We start from the raw sequence: 19,416 nt of genomic DNA on the forward strand, positions 1-19,416 counted from the left end.
GAAACATGGCAAACGTTGTTTAGAATCAATCCTCAAGGTGTTTTTCCACATATCTATTCGATGATAAATCATTCGTGGCAGTTGCCTTTCTCCTCTGAACCTAATGGAAAAGTGGACGCAGCTGGAGATTACGCAATAATTTCGACGGAGGACCCCAAGCAGACACCTGCTAAATGTAGTCTCTTATGGTCAATCTTCCACTGATATGCCTACAAATATGTCACAGTGTTGCAGACACCTTGGGGAAACGACAGAAAGTGTAGGCTCAGTCCTGGCGCATTCACAGCCATATAAGGAGACATTGGAACACAGCGTATTCAAAATCTGGGGCATTTCCTGTATGAAATTTCATCTTGGTTTTGCCTGTAGCATTAGTTCTGGGCACTCACAGACAATATCTTTGCAGTTTTGGAAACGTCAGAGTGTTTTCTTTCCAAAGCTGTCAATTATATGCATATTCGAGCATGTTTTCGTGACAAAATATCTTGTTTAAAATGGGAACATTTTTTTATCCTATATATTTTTTTATCCCTATATCGAAGAAGTTAACCACATGATAATCATTTTGAGATATGAAGACTGGTAAGATAAATTGTCATTCCACATAAGAAAGGTTGCCAACTCCACCTGTAACCTATTAATGGCAACTTCAGGAGAATCTGCAAAAGCCAGCAGGAGTAGGAGGCGGATAGGAGAGTCAGGTTAAGTTTTTCTTCTTCTGGTTATCTTGATCGCTGGCTCCCTCTTGAGTCATTTGTGTCTTATTGTCACTGCTGTCGTCTGGAGACCGTGAAGCTAATGAATAATCGTACTGACACAAACATTACACATAGACATAGATAATCACCCAAACAATATGGCTGCCTAAATATGGTTCCCAATCAGAGACAACGATAGACAGCTGCCTCTAATTGAGAACCAATCTAGGCAACCATAAACATACAATTGACCTAGAAAGGAAACAGCCCCATAAACATACAAAACCCCTAGACAAGCCAAAAAACACATACATCACCCATGTCACACCCTTACCTAACCAAAATAACAAGGAAAACAAAGAATACTAAGGTCAGGGTGTGACAGTACCTCCCCCCAAAGGTGCGGACCCCCGGCCGCACCTATGGGGGAGGGTCTAGGTGGGCGTCTGTCCATGGTGGGGGCTCTGGCGCTGGACGTGGACCCCACTCCACCATAGTCTTAGTCCGCTTTTGTGGCCTCCTAGGAACGGCGACCCTCGCCGCCAACCTGGGACTGGCAACCCTACTAAAGGGCCCCACCGGACTGAGGGGCAGCTCCGGACTGAGGGGCAGCTCCGGACTGAGGGGCAGCTCAGGACTGAAGGGCAGCTCCAGACTGAAGGGCAGCTCCGGACTGGCTGACGACTCTGGCAGATCCTGGCTGACTGGCGGCTCTGGCGGCTCCTGGCTGACTGGCGGCTCCTGGCTGACTGGCGGCTCCTGGCTGACTGGCGGCTCTGGCGGCTCCTGGCTGACTGGCGGCTCTGGCGGCTCCTTGCAGACTAGCGGCTCTGGCGGCTCCTTGCAGACTGGAGGCTCTAGCGGCTCCTTTCAGACTGGCGGCTCCTTGTAGACTGGCGGCTCTGACGGCTCAGGACAGATGGGAGACTCTGGCGGCTCAGGACAGGAGGAAGGCTCTGGCAGCGCTGAACAGACGAGGTGCACTGTAGGCCTGGTGCCGGCACTGGTGGTACTGGGCCAAGGACACGCACCTCAGGGCGAGTGTGGGGAGGAGGAACAGGGAGTACTGGGCTCTGGACGCGCACAGGAAGCCTGGTGCAGGGGGCTGCCACCGGAGGGCTGGTGCGTGGAGATGGCACCGGATAGACCGGCCCGAGAAGGCGTACTGGAGATCTGGAGCATCGAGTCTGCCCAACCTTACCTGGTTGAATGCTCCCCGTAGCCCGCCCAGTGCGGCAAGGTGGAGTAGCCCGCACTGGGCTGTGCAGGCGAACCGGGAACACCATGCGTAAGGCTGGTGCCATGTATGCCGGCCCAAGGAGACGCACTGGAGATGCGTAGAGCCGGCTTTATGGCACCTGGCTTGATGCTCAACCTAGCCCGGCCGATACAAGGAGCTGGAATGTACCGCACCGGGCTAAGCATGCGTACTGGGGACACTGTGCGCTCCACCGCATAACATGGTGCCTGACCAGTACGATGCCCTCTCTCACTCCGGTAAGCACGGGAAGCTGGCGCAGGACTCCTACCTGCCTTGGCCACACTCCCCGTGTGCCACTCCCCGTGTGCCCCCTCCAAATTTTTGGGGTGGCTGCCTCTCGGGCTTCCTTGCCAGCTGTGTTCCCTCGTATCGCCGGTTCCTCTCTCTGTATACCTCTGCTCTCCTAGCTGCCTCCACCTGTTCTCTTGGGTGGCGATCCTTTCCCGCCAGGATCTCCTCCCATGTGTAGCAACCCTTGCCGTCCAAACGTCCTCCCATGTCCATTCCTCCCTATTTCGCTGCTCCTGCTGCCGCTGCCTGTTACCACACTGCTTGGTCCGTTGGTGGTGGGTGATTCTGTCATGGCTGTCGTCTTGAGATAGATAGGAGGACCATTGATGCGGCGTGGTAAGTGTTTGTCATTTTAATGGAAAAATGGAACACTACAAAACAACAAAGTGAAGCTAATGAATAATCGTGCTGACACAAACACTACACATAGACATGGATAATCACCCACAAAGTACCCACAGAATATGGCTGCCTAAATATGGTTCTCAATCAGAGACAACGATAGACAGTTGCCTCTAATTGAGAACCAATCTAGGCAACCATAGACACACAATTGACCTAGAAAGGTACCCACAAAGTACCCACAGAATATGGCTGCCTAAATATGGTTCCCAATCAGAGACAACGATAGACAGTTGCCTCTAATTGAGAACCAATCTAGGCAACCATAGACACACAATTGACCTAGAAAGGTACCAGCCCCATAAACATACAAAACCCCTAGACAAGACAAAAAACACATACATCACCCATGTCACACCCTGACCTAACCAAAATAACAAGGAAAACAAAGAATACTAAGGTCAGGGTGTGACACTTATTTCATCAAACAGTGGTTTCAGAGCATCAGACAAGCTCAATGAATATAGTTGGTTTTATCATCAGAGATAATGAAATGATAACTCAGATTGATTCACACTATGACAGAACATCAGTCTATGAACTCCATGAGCTTGAAGAGGCACTATCTTTCCTGTTGGTTTGTGGCCTCTCTCTCTCCTCCTGCTCGGCCTGTCTGTCTGTCTGTCTGTCTGTTTGTCTGTGAGTATCATCATGGCTACCGCTCTCCTGGATTAAGTTAAGGCTGCAATATGTAACTTTTTTGATGACCCAACCAAATGCATATAGAAATTTGAGTGATAGATCTGTCGTTCTCATTGAAAGCAAGTCCAAGAAGCGGTAATTTTGTTCTGTGCGCTATTTCTATACTTCCCGTTCTTATGTTTAGTTTTTGCGTCTTTTACTTTCGGTTTTGTGCACCAGCTTCAAACAGCAGAAAATACAACATTTCTGGTTATTGAAAATATATTTCACAGCGGTTTAGATGGTACAATGATTGTACAATGATTATTGTTTTGTTACATAAACTGAAATTAGGTGAACTATTGAAAGTTTAGCTATCAGGAAATGATGGAGCGATTTCTGCGTATTGCACCTTATTTAATACATGCAATACACACTTTGGACTTAAGATGTTATGCTTTCAGCAAAGAGCATATACAGTATGATCATTCAGATTGATTCACACTATGACAGATCATCAGGCTATGGGCTTGGAGAGGCAATTCTCACTTTGAAATTTGACGTTTGAGAAACATGAATGTCTAATTTTGACGTGAGAATGTGAGAGCTTGTTGATCTTAGCTTTTGGTTTGTGCCCTCTCTCTCTCCCTCTATGTCTGTTCATGGCTGTCACTCTGCTGCCATGATCATGACAGCACCAAACAAAGTCTCAACACATATAACTCACCTTCATGACCCATAATCACTGTGATGAAGTTGAAAAGCACTCAAACGTCTAAGCTGAAAGCACTCAAATTTGCAAGCTAGTTTGCCAGGGGCGGTGTGCGGCAGTTGCCAAGGACCTTAAGTAAAAAGTCAGTTGCACTCCTTTGAAAAAAACTCTTATGTCCTATTTTTTTCTCTTCTTGACTGGTGGCACATCCATTGCTAACTTGCTGACCCTATGATGGAGACAAGGACAGGTAATGTGCAATTAATTTTTATAGCTAGCCAGTATTCTTGCCCTCAAAACATTCACCATAAGTTTTTCACACAACCAGAACTACCCAGAATTAGCTAGTTAAATAAAACCTGACACAGCTAAAAATGATACAACTGTAAATGTAACCGTAGCTAGCTACTAGCCAGGAGAAAGCGTATAGTTGCTCGCATTCGTTCTAACACGTCAACGTACATTCACATGCATATACTTTTTACTTAAACATACTTTGCTGTTGCCAAAAACAACTTTACCCAGAGTAATGAGTGAGTAATGATGGTGATGCTGCACACTGCTATTTCTCTCACTCCCCACTGCTTCTAACAACACAGAGTGAGAACGAAGCAGTCAATAGTGTTCTGGTGAAGTTGTTTTTTATTGGGGGGGGGGGGGGGGTGATTCTAACATTGGGGGGGACATGGGCCATGGGGACATGTCCCCCCAGCTCCTTCACCCTTGCTGTAAAATGAAAGCGGGTCATAACAGAATGAGAACACACCGAATGTGATCTGTTGCTGTACACACAGTGACGCTGTTTTGCACCTAAACTCACTGCAAATAAACCTTATGTGCTGAACATTTTTTCCACGTTCAGTAATCTGACACCGCTGCTGGCCCGAAAAGTCTCAGCCGAAGGATGGACTCGCAACTTTCCTTTGCAGTAATAGTCCGGCGAGAACAGACGAGAGGGACCGAACCAGAGGCGAAATCCGTGCGCGAAAAAAAAACCCGTGGTGGCACCGGGTGCCTGAAGTTTCTGAATTAGGTGTCCGTTTGAAATGATATCAAAGCAAGAAGTTCACGTTGCACAGGTGGATGGGTGACTACCGGTCTTGGCGGCGCTTTGTGAGGAGGAGATTATGAAGAATTTCAGCAACAGTCCCCTTCACAACAACCAGACTCCAAACCACGTTAGAGATCGGAAAAACAAAAAAATCGGCTTTCTGTCAGCGGTTCCGTTGCGTTTTCCCCTGAGAGGTTATGGTTTCTGTATGGCTACTCTTTTTCTCTTCTGTTTTGGGTCTCTGTTTTACCAGTTGAATGGAGGACCCCCCGAAATTCTGCTGGACATCCGACAGTATCTCGGTAAGAATTTACGCAGTTTCCATTTGGTTTCGAATCACTCTTCTGGTGGTGCTGAAGTTATTGAGTAGCCTAGTGTTTTGCAACGTTACCAACGTGTACAAGTATACCATTAAAGTCGTTTCGGCTCTTTAGCAGGCTACACCACTCTTCGAGGACGTGTTACAGCAAGTTTACTGTTGCATACATACTGTTACCACTCCTCACCTCTGGCTATGCATAATCTTTTAATTTAAAAATATATATATTAGCCCGATTCGAGGCCAATGGGTCCACTTAGATTAATGACCCAGAGACAGGGGAAATGTAAATGTGTTTGTTGTCGTTCTTTCCAATTTTAAATCCGTGAGATAGAGTTTCTTAGTATAAAGCCGATTGCATTATGCCTGAGCGACAATGTCACATTGATTCCAATTGATGAATGAAAAAACACCTAATATGTGTGCGCACACAAAGTATTGTAATTTGTAGCTAATGGCAATGATTATTTGGTTGAGCAGTTGAGGGACATGTTATGGTAACCTAACCCAGTAAAGATGAATAAATATTGTGTTATCTTGGTGTTTCTGTAAACGGTCTGATGCGCACTCTGGCATGTCACATAGCAGTTCTGAAGTGACGCTTTGTCGAGTGACAAAACGGAGAAAGGAAGAACCAGATGAAGCGCTGTAATTCACATGCAATTTCTCGAAAACAGAAATCAGTCACTCGTGATCTGCTTCGGATTTATCATTAGTATTCAACCATCGTTCATTTCTTTCCAATGAAATTCGGCGTCAAAAGACCACGGTGAAACGTTTTGAAATCCTGTATGTAGGCTACCCATAGTCAGTGTGTGTTGGGCTCAGTGTTAGATGAATGTTCAGATTCTCATGGTCAAACTTGAGGCATATTAATTCTCTTTGTACACACATTTTTTCTACATTTATATTTGAGTAATTTAGCAGATGCTCTTATCCAGCATATTTAGTGAATTCATCTTAAGAATGCTAGGTGAGACAACCACATATCTCAGTCATAGTGAGTACATTTATCCTCAATAATGTACCTATCAGCAAAGTAAGTGATGGGGGGTTGCTGTGGGAATATTTAAGATACACTTGGTAGGGTTTCAGATGTTTTCAGCAGATGGACAGGGACACTGCGGCCCTACCTTCAGGAGGAAGCTGGTTCCAGCATTGAGGTGCCAGGTCAGAGAAGGCCTTTGACTGGGATGTGCGGGAACTGCCTTCTCGTAGTGGTGGGAGGGCAAGAGACCAGAGGTAACAGAACAGAGTACTTGGGTTGGTATGTTTTTTTTTAGCGCAGCCTGAAGGTGGGGAGGGGAAGTTCCTCTTGCTGTTTTGTAGGCAAGTGCCATGGTTTTGTAGTGGATGCGAGCTTTGACTGGAAGCCAGTGGAGTGTGCGTAGGAGCAGGGTGACATGGGTGATCTTGGGAAGACGTAACACAAGGCGGGCTGCAGCGTTCTGGATAAATTGCAGGGGTTTAATAGCACAGCGGGGAGCCCAGCCGACAACGAGTTGCAGTAGTCCAGACGGGAGATGACAAGCCTGGATTAGGACCTGCTCCGCTTCCTGTGTTAGGTAGGGTCGTACACTATGGATGTTGTAGAGCATGAACCTGCAGGATCGAGTCACTGCTTTGATGTTTGCAGAGAACAACAGGGTGTTGTCCAGGGTTCAGCCAAGGTTCTTTACACTCAGGGAGGGGGACACGTTGGAATTGTCAACCGTGATGGAGTGGGAAGGCCTTCCCCGGAGGAATAGCAGCTCCGTTTGTCGAGGTTGAGCCGACATCCAAGCTGAGAGATCTGCCAGGGACGCAGAGATGCGTGTTGCCACCTGAGTTGCAGAAGGGGGAAAGAGAAAATGTGTTGAGTTTCATCCGCATAGCAATGATAGGGGAGACCATGTGTGGCTATGACAGCACTGAGTCACTTGATGTATGAGAAGAGGAGAGGGCCTAGAACCAAGCCCTGGGGGACACCAGTAGTGAGAGTATGTGGTGCAGACACAGATCCTTTCCATGTCACCTGGTACAACCACCCTGCCAGGCAGGATACAATCCAAGAGTGTGCAGAGCCTGAGACACCCAGCCCTGAGATGGTGGAGAGGAGTATCTGATGGTTCACGGTGTCGAAGGCAGCGGATAGATCTCGGAAATAAATAGTACCAGATAGGGGTTCTTTGGATGTAACCATAGCAGAACCCTTTTTGGTGCCATAGGCTATAGAACACTTTTTTGAAGGTTAAACAAAGAACCATGCTGACAAGGTTATAAATGGAACCTGTATGGTGCTATAAATAACCTTTCCATAAGGTTCTATAAAGAACCATGATGTTTTTCTTCCATATAGCACAAAAAAAAGGTTTAGCTATGGTTTCAACCCTTTTTGGGGCAATATAGAACCATTTTTTATGATTCTTATATATATTGTTAAAATTCCATAGGTGTTATTGTGTTCATTGACAAGTTGAATCAAGTGAGCTAACTCTGGAACAGCTTGGGGTCCCAGAGGAGAGAACTGAGAACCACTGACTGATTTAGTCAACTGTTCTCAATTGTCACGAGGCCATACGCAAGACTTTCACAAGACACAGTCACCGGCCATAGTCATACAGTATATAATGGCATAACACAACACATTAGATAAACTGGAATGAAACTCTCATTCAAGGTTGCACAAAAAGAGCTGTGTGCAAACCACGCCATAAAATATTCTAATGAGCCACCTGTCCTAGATTTGAATTATCACTAAAAGAACAAAGAACCGTTTTGTGAACTGCAAATAACCATTGAAGAACTCATAGGGTTCTTTGAGTCCTTATGGTTCCACATAAAATACATCACCCTTCCAAATGAACCCTCATTTTTTTGTGTGTGTACAACACCAGCCTCAAGTCCTGAAGGGACTTCATATCAGCAGGTCACACACAGCATAGTCGTGTATGTGTGTGTGTGTGTGTGTGTGTGTGTGTGTGTGTGTGTGTGTGTGTGAATGGATTTGTTCTGTACTACACTTGTTCTGTTCTATCGGTTTGGATGAACTGATACACATCTGGAACAGAACCAGAGTCACTCACCACACAGGCACTAATCCCTCTGGGTCAGATTGATTTTCCTTCACACGCACAAACACACTGACTTCAACACACTCAAAAACAGATGGCCACACGAAAACAGTTATACAAGGACAGTCTTCCCTTGCATCCCGATAATCTCCAGACACACAAAAGTGTGGAAATGAAAGGTAACCTAGCTAGAAAGATGAATGAAGTCATGGTCCAGAGCATTTTCCTACTGATGAAAGCCCAGGCATCTGTGTAGTCAGTCCTATCTCTGGGCCTGTCAAACACTGGGCTACTATAAGGGGCTGCCAGGGGTTGGGGGAACATTATGTAATGGTTACATAACTACACAGCTGATGCATTGGGGTAATGATTAATCACTTACTGGGGAATCTGGGAATCTATCATTTGTTCTAGGTCATTTCCATGTAAAAGGACTCATGAGCACCAACGTGAAGTTCATAAGAGAATGTCAAATGAAAGCTAAGCTATATTTTTTGAGAAATTAAGGCATACCATTTTCCATCCAACAAATATGGAAATTAGCAAATGCTTGATTTCTTGTCAAAACAGATGAAAAAGAGGTCTTGGAAGACTTTTTCTTGTAGATGTTCTCTAAGTTATTAGAAATACATCAAAACACATCAGTACAGTACACAGTAGACCACACTTTAGTTCAGTACACTATAATGTACTGTACAGTCCTGTACTTTGATGTCCAAACTTGTGAAACATATACATCTATGAGTGGTTCAGATTTGGTCCGTTCCCGACCAACCAAATTTGGTCCTGTTTGGTGGCTGAGCTCATTAAAATAATAGCCAGTGTGTAGAAAAATACCCAAATCTGCAAAGGAGGATATTGCATATTTCTGCCTTTGTGTACCTATTTACATTCATATCCGTAATTATGTATTTCTGCGTAGTACAGATCAGGGACCCATGATGAAATTCCGTTACCGCAATTCTGTCATTGGGTGTAAATCCAAATCACTTATTGTAAATCAATAACTAAAAGACATGGAATTGCCATCTACATATATTACACTTTGGGGGGAGCAAGAGCAGAGACATGTGGAGAAAGTGCTTCCACAAGTAGATTGTTCATGGAGCACTTTTGGCTGTCGCTGTAAGAGCTTCTTCTAGTGTTTTTTAAGGTCACTCAACACAAGGGATGGCAGCATCTCGAAGTCTGTTTGCCATTTTGTCTTGCTCTCTGTCCCTTTTTTTGTCTCCTTTCTTCTCCCTCATTTTCTTTCCTCTTCTCTCCTATTACTTCTCTCTCTCGCTCCCTCTCTCTCACCCTCCCTCCTCCCCTCCCTCCCCCTGGGGGTTTGTGACAGATGTGATTAACTGAGCCAGGTGAGGGGAGGGAAAATAATAAAGCTGGAATAAATGGTAGAAATGGGAATTCTGTGGGAATAATGCATTATTGTGTGTTTGTCCCTCAGTGTCATGGAGTGATTTGTCTTCCAGTGCAGACCAGCAGGCTTTAATGGGAGTCGGGCGATCCGCCTGATTTATTTACCTTCAGCCGCCCGTGTTACTTTTGGCTGCGCTGTGCCGAGGAGTGTGTGAGAATTCCTGGCGGGGTCCTGAGTGTGTGTGTGTTTGGTATGTTTGTGTGTGTTTCTCTTTGAGTCATACCGAGGTAGGATTGTGTTTGTGTTTGAGAGTGAGCAAGTGTGTGTGTATGTATGTGTGTGTGGGGGTGCGTGACTCGCTCACTCACTTAGAGGTACTGTAGGAGGAACAGGCCCTGTTTTGTTTGGGCCAGTGGGGAGGATGGTGTTTGAGGTTGTGACTCTATTTATCGCCGTGGTAACCTACCTCCACTCCTCTCCATTCTCTCTCATTAACACACACACACACACAAACTGACCGGGCCCCAAAATCTCCCTCTAATTCAATTATTTCTGTGGAACGTGCCAAGCAGCCACCACAGATCTGCTATTCAAAGGTGTGTGCGTGTGTGTGTATGTCCGGGGTCATTTGGAGCAGAAAATGAGGTGCTATTTAAGATTGAGATGTCATTTTTATGGAAGATAGTTTGGGCAATTTGCTGAAGTACTGTACAGTTCACTCAGTGGAAGAGAAATGTCAAACAAAGTGGGTTCTGAAAGTGAAGCATCAGAGGAATCAGAAGCCTCGTATCTGGGCCAGTGTTTGAAAGTAAGAGCAAGTGTTTAAACATTAGGCTCCTCTCCATCCATCCACCACTCATATATCACACAAGTGCATACTAACTGACTTTTAATCATAGTGTATCATACTGTCAAATCATAGTGTAAAAAAGAAGTAACATGTAAACTTATAGTCAAATCAAATGTTATTTGTCACATGCGCCAAATACGACAGGTGTAGAACTTACAATGAAATGCTTACTTACAAGCCCTTAACCAACAATGCAGTTTTAAGGGGGAAAAATAAATAAAAGTAACAAATAATTAAAGAGCAGCAGTAAAATAACAATAGCGAGGCTATATAGTCTCACTATAGGTCAGACGGTGTTGGTGTGTGTGAGAATGGTGCGCGTGTGCCAGCGTGCATGTGCGTGTCTGAGTGTATTTCTGTGTGTGCGTCTGTTCGCGTGTGTGTTTTGTGTGCGCTTGCCTAGGGCTTGTGTGTGCATACGTGTCTGAATGTATTTCTCAGAGTGGCGTCTCATTGATATGTTAGGTAGGAATTATGCACCAATATTGCATTTTAAAAGCCTGGTATATTAAATGAAGTACCCTTTAATATAGACCACATGGAGAATTGAATAAATGAAATTAATGAATAAAGATTTGATAGCATGCCAAAATGTAGCATTTTGACATGTCCCTCTGTGCACCCTCTATCAAATCAAATTTATTTATAAAGCCCTTCTTACATCAGCTCATCAAAGTGCTGTACAGAAACCCAGCCTAGAAGCACGGTGGCTAGGAAAAACTCCCTAGGAAGAAACGTAGAGAGGAACCAGGCTATGAGGGGTGGCCAGTCCTCTTCTGCCTGTGCCGGGTGGAGATTATAACAGAACTTGGCCAAGATGTTCAAATGTTCATAGATGACCAGCAGGGTCAAATAATAATAATCAAAGTGGTTGTCGAGGGTGCAACAGGAGTAAATGTCAGGTGGCTTTTCATAGCCGATCATTCAGAGTATCTCTAACCCTCCTGCTGTCTCTAGAGAGTTGAAAATAGCAGGTCTGGGACAGCTAGCACGTCCGGTGAACAGGTCAGGGTTCCATAGCCGCAGGCTGAACAGTTGAAACTGGAGCAGCAGCACGGCCAAGGAACATTTTATTTATCTGTTATTTTACCAGGGAAGTTGACTGAGAACACGTTCTCATTTGCAGCAACGACCTGGGGAATAGTTACAGGGGAGAGGAGGGGGATTAATGAGCCAATTGTAAACTGTAAACATAATACAAAACAAGAAACAATAACAGCACACAGACATGAAACAGAAACAATAACGCCTGGGGAAGGAACCAAAGGGAGAGACGTATATAGGGAAGGTAATCAGGGAGGTGATAGATTCCAGGTGAGTCTGATAGCCTCTCATTTTGAGCACAAATTTGTTTACATCCCTGTTAGTGAACATTTCTCATTTGCCAAAACAGTCCATCCACCTGACAGGTATGGAATACCAAAATGCTGATTAAACAGCATGGTTATTACACAGGTGCACCTTGTGCTGGGGACAATAAAAGGCCACTCTAAAATGTGCAGTTTTGTCACACAACACATTAACTGTAACTCAGTAAAATCGTTTAAATTGTTGCATGTTGCATTTATATATTTTTTTCTGTGTAATATTGTGAAACTATTCTGTTAACAAATACAGTGCCTTCAGAAAGTATGCAGACCCCTTGACTTTGTCCACATTTTTATGTTACAGCTTTATTCTAAAATTGATGAAATAAAATCTCAGCAATCTACAATCTATACCCCATAATGACAAAGCGAAAACAGGTTTTTGTCACGGCTTTCGTTGTGGGAAGGAGGAGCAGACCAAAATGCAGCGTAGTTGTGATTCATTTTATTTAATAAGGAAACTATACACGATTAAACTAACAAAATAACAAACGTACAAAAACCGAAAACAGCCCTATCTGGTGCAAAACACAGGCCAGGGTGTGACATGGGTTTTTTGTGGTGTGTTTTGTCTTGGGGGTGTCTAGCATAGTCTATGGCTGCCTGAGGCGGTTCTCAATCAGAGTCAGGTGATTATCGTTGTCTCTGATTGGGAACCATATTTAGGCAGCCATATTCTTTGAGTATTTCGTGGGTGATTGTTCCTGTCTCTGTGTTTGTTGTCACCAGATAGGCTGTATAGGTTTTCACGTTCTGTTTGTTGTTTTTGTATTGCTCGTGTTTTTTTCATCGTCATTAAACATGTCTCAAAAATACCACGCTGCATTTTGGTCTGCTTCTCCTTCACCAGACGAGAACCTATTCAGAATCACCCACCACAACGGGACCAAGCGGCGTGGTAACAGGCAACAGCAACAGCAGTAGAGTTCCAGAGGGAATTTACGAACGAACAATTAAGATGAAATTGTCAACCCTGTTACTTTATTTGGCACTTTATAGGCAGTTACTCTTGTATTTTTTTAATTTAACATCTTGAGATGGGAAGACATGTATTTTTACAAAGTTGAACATCTGATATTGGGGCGGCAGTGTAGCCTAGTGGTTAGAGCATTGGACTAGTAACCGAAAGGTTGCAAGTTCAAATCCCCAAGCTGGCAAGGTACAAAATCTGTCATTCTGCCCCTGAACAGGCAGTTAACCCACTGTTCCTAGGCCGTCATTGAAAATAAGAATTTGTTCTTAACTGACTTGCCTAGTAAAATAAAGGTAAAAAAAATATTCATGACAGAATGTTAAAATTAGGTGAAAGCAAAAGCTTTTTTTGACCAAGTTACACTTTGACCCGAGTGTGTGTGTGTTATTTTTGAGTTGGGTGAGCTTACACTGTCTCAGTCTCACAAGCTGTCTCAGTGAGCAGTGCTCTTAACCCAATACACACACACACATATATATATATATATATACACACACACACCCTAACACCTCCTGTTCAGTATGGTCCAGACGTACTGTATAGGCAATGTTCGTGATTAAATAGACTGTTGTTTATAGGAACATACAGAGGGGTCTCTTTTTCCTGACCCAGGCCTCTCCGAGTCACCAGAACAAGTCAGCAATGGCGGACGAGAATGAGAACATTTTGGTTTGGAATCCACTCACTCTTTATCCAAATTTCCTACTTTTGCTCTCTCTCACTTACTCAATTTCATGTCAAATCAGTAGTCTTTAGTTTGGCTGCCAACCATTTAGTATAAACACCCACTAAAATACCAGCAATGCCACTCAACTGTGACGGGAACACCAGTAAAAAGAGAAAGAAGGGAGAGAAAAAAAGAGTAAGAAGAAGAGAGTGTGTGAGGATTCGCACTGTGACCGAGGACACACACGAACACATGAACACGTCTAATTGAACACAGTTAATAGAAACATGACACACTGGAGTAGACCCCGCTGACACATGACCGTCACACAGGGCTGAGTATCCACACACACACACACACACACACACACACACACACACACACACACACACACACACACACACACACATGACCGTCACACTTTGCTGATTAGACTGACGTAATCTGTTTTGAACGCACACACACTTACACATTTTTATGTTGTAGGCTACCCCCAACTGATTCTGACGTTGACTATAAGCTTGAAGAACACACATACGCACTCACACACATTAGCACAATCGTTACATGCCTACTCTCAGCAATGGGGCACACACACATTCTCACTCTCAGGGACAGCTACACACACAAGCACACAGTAGACCAGGAGTTCTCAAACTCTTTTGGCCCGTGACCCGATTTTGATATGAAAAAATGTGACCCCACCGTGTAAAAAACAGTGGCTTGCGAAAGTATTCACCCCCCTTGGTATTTTTCCTATTTTGTTGCCTTACAACCTGGAATTAAAATAGATTTTTGGGGGGTTTGTATCACTAGATTTACACAACATGCCTACCACTTTGAAGATGCAAAATATTTTTTCTTGTGAAACAAGCAAGAAATAAAAAAAATCAATACTTTGTAGAGCCACCTTTTGCAGCAATTACAGCTATAAGTCTCTTGAGGTATGTCTATATATGCTTGGCACATCTAGCCAATGGGATTTTTGCCCATTTACAATGCAAAACTGCTCCAGCTCCTTCAAATTGGATGGGTTCTCCTGGTGGTATGGTCTTCACTTGGATTGATTGGATTGAGGTCTTTGCTTTGACTATTCCAAGATATTAACACGTTTCCCCTTAAACCACTGGAGTGTTGCTTTAGCAGTATGCTTAGGGTCATTGTCCTGCTGGAAGGTGAACCTCCGTCCCAGTCTCAAATCTCTGGTTTCCCTCAAGAATTTCCCTTAGCGCCATCCATCATTTCTTCAATTCTTTCCCAGTCCCTGCCAATGAAAAACATCCCCCAGCATGATGCTGCCACCACCATGCTTCACTGTGGGGATGGAAATCTCGGGGTAATGAGAAAATGTTAGGTTTGCACAAGACATAGCGTTTTCGTTGATTGCCAAAAAGCAACATTTTAGTCTTATCTGACCAGAGTACTTTCTTCCATATGTTGGTGCAGTCTAAAACATGCCTTTTGGCAAACACCAAATGTGTTTGCTTGTTTCTTTCTATAAGAAATGGCTTTTTTCTGGCCACTCTTCTGTAAAGCCCAGCTCTGTGGAGTGTACGGCTTAAAGTGGTCCTATGGACAGATACTCCAATCTCCTCTGTGGAGCTTTGCAGCTCCTTCAGGGTTATCTTTGGTCTCTTTGTTGCCTCTCTCATTAATGCCCTCCTTGCCTGGTCGATGAGTTTTTGTGGGTGGCCCTCTCTTGGCAGGTTTGTTGTGGTGCCATATTCTTTCCATTTTTTAATAATGCATTTAATGGTGCTCTGTGGGATGTTCACAGTTTCTGATATTTTTTTATAACTCAACCCTGATCTGTACTTCTCCACAACTTTGTCCCTGACCTGTTTTGGAGAGCTCCTTGGTCTTCATGTTTCCGCTTGCTTGATGGTGCCCCTTGCTTAGTGGTGTTGCAGACTCTGGGGTCTTTCAGAACAGGTGTATATAAAAACTGAGGTCATGTGACAGATCATGTAACACTTAGATTGCACACAGGTGTACTTTATTTAACTAATTATGTGACTTCTGAAGGTAATTGGTTTCACCAGATCTTATTTAGTGACTTCATAGCAAAGGGGGTGAATACATATGCACGCACCACTTTTACGTTTACATTTTTATTTTATTTTTTAAGTTATTTTTTGATTTCACTTCACCAATTTGGACTATTTTTTAATTAATGACCAGAGGCTTGTATTTCTGTGTGTTTATTATAATTAAGTATATGATTTGATAGAGCATTCGGATTGAGCCGGGGTAGGTAGCAGCAGACTCGTAAGCATTAATTCTAACAGCAGCTCTTAGCAATGCTGGGATGCACAGCGCTGTTAATGACTTCAAGCATTATGAACTCCCAAGATTAGGCTGGCAATACTAAAGTGCCTATAAGAACATCCAATAGTCAAAGGTATATGAAATACAAATGATATAGAGAGAAATAGTCCTATAATTCCTATAATAACTACAACCTAAAACGTCTTAACTGGGACTATAAGACTCATGTTAAAAGGAACCACCAGCTTTCATATGTTCTCATGTTCTGAGCAAGGAACTTAAACATCAGCTTTTTTACATGGCACATATTGCACTTTAACTTTCTTCTCCAACACTGTCTTTTTGCATTATTTAAACCAAATTGAACATGTTTCATTATTTATTTGAGACTAAATTGATTGTATTTATGTATTATATTAAGTACAAATAAAAGTGTTCATTGTTCATTCAGTAATGTTGTAATTTATTTCAAATATATATATAAAAAAATGGCTGATTTAATTGTCATTTATTACAAATGTGTGTGTGTATATATATATATATATATATATATATATATATATATACAATTCAAATTGTCCGATTAATCGGTATCGGCTTTTTTTGTTCCTCCAATAATCGGTATCGGCGTTGAAAAATCATAATCGGTCGGCCTCTATTTCGAGACCGTTACGAAAGAGCCGAGCTCGACCGCCACCCCCTTCAATACTCCACCCATGGAGAAACATCCAGAATGAAAAGGTTTAAATTGTAATCAAAACGGGCATCAGGGACTTGGCTATGATGAATGCTTTGACATGAGCCAAGTGTTTGATGACAGGCCTAGGCTTTGTGGCATTCTATGGAGAGGATACAGCAGCTCAACATGTTGTGGGCATTTCATGGGCATAAACAGAGGAATGTGGAGCATTTAAACACCAGCCAAAGTCAACAAACCAAACTTCCCAAATGGGTTCAGTTAGTTCTTCACAGGGGCTTTGGGAAGCAGAGTGATCATTAATATGATAATGGAATTGATCTAAAAGACAAAATAACTTGTTTATGTAAAATAGTCAACGTATTGAATATTGAATGTTCAAAGATCATGTCAACAAGCAGGCTTTTCTAGAAAGCCAGGCAAAGCCTTTCAGTAAAGCAGCAGACCCCTGGCTGTTTCCCAAAGGCTATGACTGATGATGGCACAGCCAGCCAGGTCCCACCCTTTAACCGCAGGCCTGTTGCCACCCACCCTCTAATCCACTACCACTGCCATTAAAGCCACCACAACCAGCCGTCGTCAGTGCCCTGGCAACCCTAGACAACAGCACACAGTCTGGGGGCAAAACTCTACCCAGTACCCACACCTCCATATGGGCCTCAACACAGACTGTCTACAAAGAGTTAGTATTAAGAAAAAGAAAAAAAACATACTATAAAACAGGCTACTTCATATTTGATGCAGACAAGTGAAACCCACCTAATTTTTTACTTCATAAAACATTTGTTTTATATACTGCTGTTCAGTTCTTTCCAGAATGAGGGAGGTCCAAAGCCTAAATGATGTGGTAAAAAGACTTGAGGGTGCTGTTGGGGAGTTTTCAAATTGCAACACTCTCAATAAATCAGCATTTTCTTGGGGTTAATGCTGATTGTTGACTTGGACAAAATATTTGACTGCTTCTTCATGTGTTGAGGAAGCAGAGTTTTTTCTGGTGGCCTGTTTTGGACAGTTGGAAAGGATTGTGCTGAGAGTTTTCAATCTGGCAGTCGTGAAATACCACACCTAATACTCTCATCACCCCAAAGAAAACTTTGCCGGCATTCCTTGGCTGAAGAGAGCCACTCTAAAACCGAAGAGTTGAGCTCTCCTTTTCAACTATGGGGAATACACTGCTGAAATAACTTTACATTTTCTAACTTTCAACAATTATGGTAATGCATGTATTCATTCACTGTCACGTTTGAAAACAGTAGGTTATTTAGAAGAGGCTATGGCTAGGCTATTTAGTCCGTCACACAATTCCACACAGAGTTTTATGAGTTCTGTCCGTCATCGTTCATCAAAACTTAAACAGCAATAACAGTTAACAGCCTGAAGCTTTCCCTTCCTAACACTGAAAAGATAATGCAGTAATGGATCATAATGACCCAGTGTGTTATTACAGCGTTATTACAATGTTATTGCATTGGTCCATGCCATACCCAGCAAGAGCATTAGTAACCTCCAGAGAATGGAGCCATTCATTATTCATTGGGTGTTCTAATTATGCCAATTATTGAATCATGAGGTTGAGTCTCAGCTCCACATGCAGCATAAAACAATGCACTCTGATGATTATGAACAAGGAAAGCAGGCATATACAACAGTACACAGAAGAAAAAACGGAACTTTCTGCAGTCACAGTGAGCTCAGGCTCCTGGGGAAGGAAGTGAAAGATTACCATTGTGAACCATTGAATCGCTGTCATAGTCACTCCAGATGTAAGTTATCATTGTCTTCGCTTCTCTTCCTCGTACAAATTGCCCTTAAGCACAGACCTAGGATCAGCCTTACACTCCTCAAACCCCTCTAACCTGCCTTAACAATTTTGTGAGAAAAAAAAACTAAAAACGAACAACAACAAAAAATCCATCCTACTCTGCTATTAAGCAGATAAATTAGTGACGCAGTTATTCTATGCCAAAAGACTCCATCATTGAAACCAGATCCTAGTCACTGTTTTGCCTATGGTTGGGTTTTCCAGACAAGGGCTCCCTTGCAAAATAGTACTTGATCTCAGTGGGACTCCCTGTTAAAATAAAGGTAAAATATTGCACATACACTTGGGGTGTGTCTCAACAGTTTAGACACACAGCTTGGCTTGGTTTAACCTGCCAGGTTAATAAATAAGAAAGAAAGAAAGAAAGAAGGTACAAGAAGCAAAATATTGACACACAACCTTGGTTAAGTCAGTCTAATATGTAATGCCATTGTCAATATGTCAAATCAAATCAAATTTTATTTGTCACATACACATGGTTAGCAGATGTTAATGGAGTGTAGCGAAATGCTTGTGCTTCTAGTTCCGACAATGCAGTAATAACCAACAAGTAATCTAACTAACAATTCCAAAACTACTGTCTTATACACAGTGTAAGGGGATAAAGAATATGTACATAAGGATATATGAATGAGTGATGGTAAAGAGCAGCATAGGCAAGATACAGTAGATGTTATCGAGTACAGTATATACATATGAGATGAGTATGTAAACAAAGTGGCATAGTTAAAGTGGCTAGTGATACATGTATTACATAAGGATGCAGTAGATGATATAGAGTACAGTATATACGTATACATATGAGATGAACAATGTAGGGTATGTAAACATTATATTAGGTAGCATTGTTTAAAGTGGCTAGTGATATATTTTACATCCTTTCCCATCAATTCCCATTATTAAAGTGGCTGGAGTTGAGTCAGTGTGTTGGCAGCAGCCACTCAATGTTAGTGGTTGCTGTTTAACAGTCTGATGGCCTTGAGATAGAAGCTGTTTTTCAGTCT

General features: G+C 43.0%; 1 protein-coding gene across 1 annotated transcript in view; it reads left to right on the forward strand.

The window, feature by feature from the left end:
• The first annotated feature begins 4,900 nt into the window (after positions 1 to 4,900).
• Positions 4,901 to 19,416, forward strand: part of LOC135505743 (uronyl 2-sulfotransferase-like) — a 148,166-nt gene continuing 133,650 nt past the window's right edge. The window contains exon 1 of the mRNA XM_064924832.1: positions 4,901 to 5,338. Within this exon, the coding sequence (XP_064780904.1) occupies positions 5,113 to 5,338 (226 nt within the window). The 5' untranslated portion in view covers positions 4,901 to 5,112. The remainder of the gene's footprint in view (positions 5,339 to 19,416) is intronic.

Source organism: Oncorhynchus masou, chromosome 19 (assembly GCF_036934945.1).
Source record: "Oncorhynchus masou masou isolate Uvic2021 chromosome 19, UVic_Omas_1.1, whole genome shotgun sequence".
Classification (NCBI taxonomy): domain Eukaryota; kingdom Metazoa; phylum Chordata; class Actinopteri; order Salmoniformes; family Salmonidae; genus Oncorhynchus; species Oncorhynchus masou.